General features: G+C 43.2%; 1 protein-coding gene across 1 annotated transcript; it reads left to right on the forward strand.

The window, feature by feature from the left end:
- Positions 1 to 2,293: 2,293 nt before the first annotated feature.
- Positions 2,294 to 3,524, forward strand: LOC138355321 (uncharacterized). The gene is made up of 3 exons (XM_069310193.1): positions 2,294 to 2,418; positions 2,699 to 2,880; positions 3,140 to 3,524. The coding sequence occupies exons 2-3, from the start codon at positions 2,785 to 2,787 to the stop codon at positions 3,362 to 3,364; spliced, it is 321 nt and encodes a 106-aa protein (XP_069166294.1). The 5' UTR covers positions 2,294 to 2,418; positions 2,699 to 2,784; the 3' UTR covers positions 3,365 to 3,524.
- Positions 3,525 to 10,327: the final 6,803 nt, after the last annotated feature.

Consider the following 10,327-nt stretch of genomic DNA (forward strand, 5'->3'; position numbering starts at 1 on the left):
TGCTCACCAACTGGTTATTTAGTTACTATAAATATTTTTGTTTAACAGAGTAAGCACACGTGTGGAGTGTCTACATGGAAAGCTGCTCAAAATAAGCCTCTTTCATTCCAAAGTTTGGATGAAACAGGAATCAGCATGGCCTCCTGTCGACATGGTATTATCCTCCACACCTTGAATATGTATCAAGGAGAGCTGTACAGTTATGCCCACTATTTGCAAATTATGTATTTCAAATACGTAAAGTTTATTTGTCAAGACATAATTTGCAAATATTGGCCATGGGCCTTAACTGTGGCTCAGAAACAATCACATTTTCACATTGGTCAAGCAAAGCCATTTTTAGGAGTCCTACATGCAAAAGGACATGCTTGGTATTGTCAGGTAAATAAAAATATAACATTACATTTATGTATACTAATGTATACATTTATGTATACTAATTAAATTTAATGTAATGTATACATTACATTAAATATAATAAGTACAGTTTGTGTAAAAAAATTTAAGATTTCTGATTGTTTAAGATTAATGATATACGTATCATTTAATATAGTAGGAGGCTTTTAATTTTTGTACAATAATTTGAATTTTTTTTTACTGTATACTTTTATGTTAAAGGTATTGTATGGAGGGCGGTGGGAAGAAGGAAGTGGCATGACTTTAGGGGAAGAGGCAGAGCAAGTGTTTGCATACCTCTCACGATACAACTCTACAACTAAAAACATGCTGAAAGCTGGTATTTGTTTATATGGTTCATCTGATCAAGTTTTTTATTATTTTACCTGCCCTGTAATCAGTATAATGCGATTTGTATTCAGTATTCAATAAGTATCAACTCCCTCAAATAATCAATAAAAGAATGAAAACATATTGGTCAAACTTGAGTTGGTCGTGGTGAGTAAAGGTATGTTATGAAACTGTTATTAATCTATGCTCTTCAAGATGTTCATTGCTATAAATATTTTTCTCAGAAAGAACAGAAGAACTCACAGAGGGTGCAGTCTTTTGGAACCATCGAAAAATTGATGGACTGGCTCGTGCATTAGTTACTCGACTCAGAAAGGTACTAAAAATAATATATATTTATTTTATTTATTTGTATTTATTTTGAAAATTATTATAATGCATTTATATGTGAAAGGTATTATAATGCATTTATAGGTTAGTTATGTGTTCAGATCATGTACTACATATATTTTCCATTATAAATTAGCGACCATTTCCTTGAATTAACTGCTTGAACTTTTTCAATATATCAATAAGGTTAATTTGTATAAAGTATATAGTATTTAATTAACCTAAATGTATGATTCCGAGATATATCAAATGTGTTCACAGAGAAATCACAGTATCGTGATATATCACGGGAACTGTGATGAGGGTTTGAACCCCATGCACTGAGTGCTCTCAGATGCATGCTCTAGTTCACTACGCCACGACATGGTCAGATGAATTGCAACTTGGAGTACTACTGCACCCACAAGGATCCCAAGGCTTCCACTGAAGCCAAACCAGGTTTCACACAATTCCCCCATGAACTCGGTCTCTGTCATTCAGTAGTTCTGCCTTTGATGCCCCCATTTCAATGTCTTTCTCCATGTATTGATATATCACAATAATATGAATTCTATGTGTATTGAAAGGGCCATCAGAGGTAAAACTACTGGAGGACACAGACCAAGTACATGGGAAACTGCATGCACAACCGCCCATGGAATGGGTATGGGGGTGCATAATTAACAAAAATTGAATTGTGGGTTCATTAGTACCCTAGGTTGCAATTCTTTTGACCATTTTGTGGCGCATTCAACTACAGCAAGCATCTGGGAATGCCAAGCCCATAGGTTCGAACCACTCATCACGGTTAATGTGATTTGTTCATTAAATTTATTATATTTTCAAATAGGCCAGAGAGACGGAAATAACAGTTTCAAATGAGATCGACAAACTTGATGTTCAAAAGTCATTGATTCAAGAATGGCGATCTGACCTACAAATGATTTGTAAGGAGTTAGAGTTAAACACTGGAACAACCTCGAAGAACATAAAATATTCTATCGAGGCAGTTGCAGACTCTATCAGGCATCGCAAAAATCTGATTGCCACTGATGCAGGTAGGCTTACTATTTCTTTGTTAACTCTGAAGCAATTTCTATTTAGCTCTTGTCTATAATTTCTATGTAGGTAAATGATGAGGAAATTTTTTTAACAACTTTAAAACTTTCAGCCAAAAAACTTTATTTGCAGCATCCAGTAAAATGCGCTCTTCACTCCGGCACAGAAATGAGTGTGATAGGAAAAAGCTTCAAGGCTTCATAAAAATCTACAATAGTGAAAACTCTGAAATTCTCAGTGAAAAGGATGCAATAGAAGGTATCCTGCCATGGCACAATTTATTGCCTCATCATAGCCAAAATGGTATGTAACTACATCTCATTTTATCAGGGGTTACAATTCGGCCTTATCAAGATAACTAACATTTAGCATGCATAATGGATAAGCTTTACTTATTTTTGAAGTAAAATATCATCACTACTGTTTGTAAAATAGGTGCAGTATCATAATCCGTAGGTTTTTATCAGGTTGATACTGCACAATAAACTATGTATAGTATGTATAATGCAAGTACCTAAACTGTAATTACATTAAATTGAGTTGTAGTTTACTTGCAGTAAATATAATTTTCCTCTTTTATTAGTGTCCCTTGCTCAAAAAAAGAAGGCAGTAGAAGATGTGGAGCTTCAGAAGAGATCCAGAGAAGAGCAACAACACACTGTTCAAGAAATGCTGCATTATCTCGCATATTACAAGAATAAGAGAGAGATTTTAACCGAACATACTGAAGAGTTATGTGGAATTTTTCCTTCATATCTAAGCAAGGTAAGCTAACAGCCTAAATGTGTGTTGCAATTCAGTTCTTCATAAACATTTATCCAGCAGAATTTTATACTTGAGTAAAGTCTTGCTATTTACAACTTTGACAGGTAGACAATTCCATGGTTTTCATATACTGTACTGGTGTGTTTTACATATATTTGAACTTTTACCGAAAACTTTATTTATTTATTCTAATTTCTTTAGTATTTTCAGGGAAATTTGTAAATGTCTTAAACCCCATTAAATAGTCTATATATTACAGGATCCTAACAAGTACACTATTGAAGAGAAGCACCTATCAACCAAAAATAAGAGTGGAATCTTGGCTCTTTTGAAGCAAGGGCAAAAGTTGTGTTCTGACAAGCTGAGTGATGCAAAGCGTTTATTTGGATACCAGGAAGAGGATGTTGATGTTTCCGAGCCCTACCTGGAGCTTTGTGACAGTGAAGATGATGATGATGAAGATGAAGATTTACTACTAAACTGATGATACAAAAGTTAAGTATAATAAATTTTACCTGATTTCTCTTGCTAATTTCTCTTACTTAATTTCTCTAATTTCTAATTATCCTAGCCCTAAGATTACTACTGGCCTCCATTGCCTTGCCTGCACTTTGTTTCCCCCTTAACCATATCACTCATTCTTACAGGTGTGAGACAGAGAAAACAAGATCATCCAAGAGGAACAACACCTGAAGCACCCAACATTTGGGTGTTTTAATTAATAAAAACGCCCTTCATGGCTTCACTCATCCTGGCTGGTTTAATTAAAAAAACCTAACCTAAACCTAATATATATACCTCTAGAGTCAAGGGAGTTAAGTTTTAGGCTGCACAATGAAACTGCTATTGACAATTTTATAACTGCTGCTGATAATGTCTGTCCTGTGACTTTTTTGTAAGCATAACCAAAAGGCTTAACAATCCCTTGCTTACAAAGGGAATACTTAAACCCATTAATAAAAAACATGACCTTGAGAAGAAGTATAGGTTAGGAATTGTCTCCAAAGAATTCTCATGCTCTTCAACAGGTCACTTGAACTCCAAACCTTTCCAGTTATCCTAAAAAAAGCGAGTTACCCCTGTACACAAATGTGGTGATCTCACAGATGTTAACAACTACAGACCTATATCAATCCTGCCTAACTTGTCAACATTTTTTGAAAAACTAATCTACAAGCAGTTTTACTCTTATCTAGCCAAACACCATATACTTAGTACTAGGCTGTACAAGAATATAACAACTCTTGTATATATCTCAAAAAAAAAAAAAAAAAAAAAAAAAAAAAAAAAAAGCACAAGACGAAGCTTGAAAAAGTTTAGTGGTATGCCAATAGGCTAGTCCCAGGACTAAGAGGCATGAGTTACGAGGACAGGCTGCGAGAAATGCAATTGATAGGGTACATAAAGATAAACTGTTTAACACGGGTGGTAGGCGAACAAGGGGACACAGGTGGAAACTTAGTACCCAAATGAACCACTAGGATGTTAGAAAGAACTTTTTCAGTGTCAGAGTAGTTAATAGATGGAATGCATTAGGCAGTGATGTGGTGGAGGCTGACTCCATACACAGTTTCAAATGCAGATATGATAGAGCCCAGTAGGCTCAGGAATCTGTACATCAGTTGATTGCCAGTTGAGAGGTGGGACCAAAGAGCCAGAGCTCAACCCCCCGCAACCACAACTAGGTGAGTATACACACAAACACACACACGTACAAAAGACAAGGACAAGGACAAAAACATGATTAAAGAGATCCTTAAAGAGGTAAGGATGGAGGGAGCTGAGCGAAATGTTGAAAAGGTTTTCAGGCTTGGAAAGTACAACAAGGACAGAGACCGAATGATAAAGGTGGTTTTCATGAGCGAAATCGCGAAAGAGGAACTGCTAGCAAGGAAGTGTTGTCTAAAAGGTGTAGAGAAGTTCAAGAAAATATTCCTGCAGAGGGATATGACAAGGGAAGAGAGAATACGGACAGCAGACGCGAGGAAGGAGCGCAGGGAGAGAGAAGGAAATCAGAGTACCACAACCCAGAACCCTACAATCCCAGAGGGAAGTGGAGAACCCTCCTCAAACAGTGCAACAGCCACAGGGACTGGGGCACCACCCCCAAATTCTACCCAACAGACACCCAACCTGCCCCATCCCCTGTCAGCCCCCCACTAAGTACCCACCTAGGGCACCCTCCCCCCACCCACCCCCCTCCCCCCACTCACCCCCCTTCTCCCCCTCACCCCTCTCCCCAGGACCTCCCTTCTCCCCCATCCCCCATGCCCTCCCTTCTCCCACATGCCTTCCCGTCTCTCCCACCCCCATGCCCTCCCTTCTCCCCCTCCCCCCTAAGCCCCCCACTCTCCCCCACCCCACCTAAGTCTTCCCCTCTCCCCCACTCCCCTAAACCCTCCCCTCTTCCTCACCCACCTCAGCCCTCCCTTTTCCCCCACGCCCCCCAAGCCCTCCACCCTTTTCTCTCCCCCCAAGCCCCCCCATCTCCCCTATCCCCCACAGCCTCTCCTCCCCCCATGCTTCCCCAACCCTCCCTCTCTTACCCACCCCCTGTACCCTCCCCCTCTTATCCACCCCCTGTACCCTCCCCCTCTTATCCACCCCCTGTACCCTCCCCCTCTTATCCACCCCCTGTACCCTCCCCCTCTCCCCCACCACCCCAAGCCCTCCCTCCTCCACCAATCCCCCCGTGCCAGGTCCCCCCAGCTCCCACTCACCCCAGATCCCAAAGGTCCCCCCCAGAAAAGAAGCAGAAGAGAGTCAGTTTCAGGGTGATGTACTCGAACATAGATGGGATCACAAGCAAGACAAGTGAACTAAGGGAAAGAGCACAAGAAGTTAACCCAGATGTAATCGGACTCACTGAAACAAAACTCTCTGGAATCATAACGAATGCCGTGTTTCCCCAGGAGTATACAGTAATAAGGAAAGAGAGGGAAGGTAGAGGAGGAGGCTGAGTGGCCCTACTCAAGAGAAGGGAATGGAGTTTTAAGGAGATGGCCATCCCGGGCTGTGAGGAGTTCAGAGACTACATAGCAGGCACCATAACAATGGGAGGACCAAGAATAGTAGTAGCAGTAATATACAACCCTCCACCAAATGACAGGAGACCCAGTCAAGAGTATGAAAACAACAACAAGGCAGTTAACACTATAATTGAGAGGGCAGCCTCTGCTGCCTGTAGAAATAGATCCCACCTGCTCATCATGGGCGACTTCAATCACGGAAAGATTGACTGGGAGAACAAGGAACCGCATGGAGGCGAGGATACGTGGAGAGCCAAACTATTGGAGGTGGTGACAAGCAACTTTTTAACGCAGCATGTCGGAGAACCCACAAGGATGAGAGGAAATGACGAACCAGCGAGACTCGACCTAGTCTTCACTCTGAACGACTCCGACATAAGAGAAATCGGTTTTGAGGACCCAGTAGGAATGAGCGACCACAGTGTACTGGTGTTTGAGTACTTGATTGAAGAAGGGTTATTGAACTCGAGGAGGGATACCGAAACCAAAAGGTTAGCATACCGAAAGGGAAACTATGAGGGGATAAGAAAATTCCTAACAGATATAGCATGGGAAACAGAGCTCAGGGGAAAGACGGCCCAAGATATGATGGATTACATCACGCAGAAGTGCAAGGACGCAGCAAACAAGTTTGTCCCAGTCCAAAAGGAAAACAGAGAAATGAAGATGAGAAACCCATGGTTTAATCAAAGATGTAGGCTAGCTAAGCAGCAAAGTAAAAGGGCATGGAGAAACTATAGGAATAACAGGACACTGGAGAGCAGAGAAAGATACCAGAATGCCAGGAATGAATATGTCAGGATGAGAAGAGAGGCAGAAAGACAATACGAAAATGACATCGCAAGCAAGGCAAAGACTCAGCCTAAATTGTTGCATAGCCACATTAGGAGAAAAACAACAGTAAAGGAACACGTTATGAGATTAAGGATAGGGGCGGAAGGATTCACTACAAATGACAAGGAAGTGTGTGAGGAATTGAATAAGAAATTCCAGGAGGTCTTCACCTTAGAACAAGGAGAAATTCCAGAGGTAAGTGAGGGAATAGCTAACCAGGAACCACTGGAAGAGTTTGAGATTACCAGTGGGGAAGTAAGGAAGTGTTTACTAGAGTTGGACGTGACGAAGGCTATAGGCCCAGATGGAATCTCCCCTTGGGTTCTAAAGGAAGGAGCAAGAGAACTGAGCCTACCACTCTCCATAGTGTATAACAAATCACTGGCAACAGGGGAACTGCCAGATACTTGGAAAGCAGCTAACGTAGTCCCGATATACAAGAAAGGGGATAGACAGGAGGCACTGAACTACAGGCCAGTGTCCCTAACCTGCATACCATGCAAGCTGATGGAGAAGATTGTGCGAAAAAAACTAGTGGAGCATCTGGAGCGAAGGAACTTTGTAACACAGCATCAACATGGGTTCAGGGATGGCAGGTCCTGCCTCACAGGGTTACTTGAATTCTACGACCAGGCAACAAAAATAAGGCAAGAAAGAGAAGGGTGGGCAGACTGCATATTTTTGGATTGTCAGAAAGCCTTTGATACAGTGCCACACAAGAGGCTAGTGCGAAAGTTGGAGATGCAGGCTGGAGTGAGAGGGAAGGTACTCCGGTGGATAGAGGAATACCTAAGCAACAGGAGACAACGAGTCTGTGTGAGGGGTGAGGTCTCAGATTGGCGAGACGTCACAAGTGGAGTCCCGCAGGGGTCAGTCCTTGGACCTATACTGTTTCTGGTATATGTAAATGATCTCCCAGAGGGTATAGATTCGTTCCTCTCAATGTTTGCCGACGATGCAAAAATTATGAGGAGGATTGAAACAGAGGATGATAGTAGGAGGCTACAAGATGACCTGGATAGACTGAGTGAATGGTCCAACAAATGGCTGTTGAAGTTCAACCCGAGTAAATGCAAAGTAATGAAACTAGGCAGTGGAAACAGGAGGCCAGGCACAGGATACAGAATAGGAGATGAAGTACTTAATGAAACAGACAGAGAGAAAGATCTAGGAGTTGATATCACACCAAACCTGTCTCCTGAAGCCCACATAAAGAGAATAACGTCTGCGGCATATGCGAGGCTGGCTAACATCAGAACGGCGTTCAGGAATCTGTGTAAGGAATCATTCAGAATCTTGTACACCACATATGTAAGACCAATCCTGGAGTATGCGGCCCCAGCATGGAGCCCGTACCTTGTCAAGCACAAGACGAAGCTGGAAAAAGTCCAAAGGTATGCTACTAGACTAGTCCCAGAACTAAGAGGCATGAGTTATGAGGAAAGGCTGCGGGAAATGCACCTCACGACACTGGAAGACAGAAGAGTAAGGGGGGACATGATCACAACCTACAAAATCCTCAGGGGAATCGACCGGGTAAACAAGGACGAACTTTTCAACACTGGTGGGACGCGAACAAGGGGACACAGGTGGAAGCTGAGTACCCAAATGAGCCACAGAGACGTTAGAAAGAACTTTTTCAGTGTCAGAGTAGTTAGCAAATGGAATGCATTAGGAAGTGATGTGGTGGAGGCTGACTCCATTCACAGTTTCAAATGTAGATATGATAGAGCCCAATAGGCTCAGGAATCTGTACACCAGTTGATTGACGGTTGAGAGGCGGGACCAAAGAGCCAGAGCTCAACCCCCGCAAGCACAATTAGGTGAGTACAATTAGGTGAGTACGTACACACACACACACACAGACACAAACATACACACACTAATGCCTCTATTCACCTTGCAGTAAATAGGAACCTGAAAGTCAGGAAGCTGCTAAAGGCTGCATCTTGGGGATGTGTGAGTGTGTTAGATAAAAATATATGTTGTTTAGATATGATGGAGGAAAAGAGGCCGAGAGTCGGTACATTAGACAACCGACGCTTAGAAAGGCGGGGTCCAAGAGCTAACAGCTAAATCTTGGAAATAATAAATTAAAATATTTAATACACCCACATACATGTTTCACATTATTTTGGCTGAGGGCACACTGAGGGCTGATGGCCCCGTCGACGGGGCAGGAAGTCGGTGGTTGATCAAAGGCCTCCCACATCCTCCACATACCTGAGGATTATTCCGGCTTAATTTTAAACGGAAGTAATGTCTTGGCATTTACGGCTTCAGCGGGTGGGTGGGTCCGTGGGTTTATTACACTGTGAGTGAAAACAATCGCCTATTCTCTATTTTATATTGCGGCTTGTAGAGCTAGAAACTGTTGCCTCTTGTGTGCGTTGCACAAGGGGATTAATATCTGGATTAATAGCTTTCAATATTTCCAGTATTTTTTAAGGTAACGCTTAAATACCGAAGATACTGCTATTGGACACCGCTTAATTGACAATGTCTCAACAACGCAGGCTAAAGATGTGCGTGGCTCCTGCTATTGCAATGATGCTCATTTGTTTTTCAATGATGGGCCTTAGTTGCCCCCTCTCTAACTTACCGTTCTAAATACCCCTTCTCCATCTTCCGCAAACATTTCCCCTCATACATCTCCCCCCTTTCCTCCTGTCCCCCTTGTCCATCTTTGTCCCCCTGTCCATCTTTGTCCCCTGTCCCTCACTTTGTCCCCTTGCCCACATTTTCTGTCCTCTGTCCCAGATCCCTTTCCCCCTCTCTGTCCCCCTCTCTGTCCCCCTGTCCCCCCTTTCCATCTCTCTGTCCCCCTGTCCCTCTCTATCCCATTGTCCCTGTCTCTGTCCCCCCTGTCTCTCTCTGTCCCCCTGTTCTTCTCTGTCCTCCTGTTCCTCTCTCTGTCCCCCTGTCACTCTCTGTCCCCCTGTTCCTCTATGTCCCCCTGTCCATCTCTCTGTCCCCTGTACCTCTCTGTCCCCCTGCCCACTCTTTCTGTCCGCTGTCCATCATCTGTCCCCCTCCCTTTCCTCCAGTCCCCCTATCCATCTCTGTCCCCTTGTCCCTGTCTCTCCTCTGTCCCCTCTCTCTTGGTCTCCTGCCCCCCTCTCCTCCCTCTGTCCCCCGGTCCCCCTCTCTGACCCTGTCCCTCTGTCTCTGTCTCTGTCCATGCCCCCCTCTCTGTCCCTGTCTCCCTCCCTGTCCCACTGCTCCCCCTCTGTTCCCCCGTCCCTCCTCTGGCCCTGTCCGTCTGTCCCTGTCCCTCTGTCTCTGCCTCTCCTCGTTTCTGACATTCTCTGTGTCAGCCTATATCTCTGTCTCTTTCCTCGCTCTATCTCTGTCATTCTCTCACTGACTTTGCATATCCTTATCTATACGTCTCTGTGTCTAACATTCTCTCCCTGACTCTGTCTATATCTATTTCTCTGTCTCGATCTTCATCTCTTTCTCTCTCTCTCTCTCTCTCTCTCTCTCTCTCTCTCTCTCTCTCTCTCTCTCTCTCTCTCCCTCTCTCTCTCTCCTTACATACATACATACATACATACATACATACATACATACATACATACATA

This window comes from Procambarus clarkii, chromosome 67 (assembly GCF_040958095.1).
Source record: "Procambarus clarkii isolate CNS0578487 chromosome 67, FALCON_Pclarkii_2.0, whole genome shotgun sequence".
In the NCBI taxonomy this organism is placed as follows: Eukaryota; Metazoa; Arthropoda; class Malacostraca; order Decapoda; family Cambaridae; genus Procambarus; species Procambarus clarkii.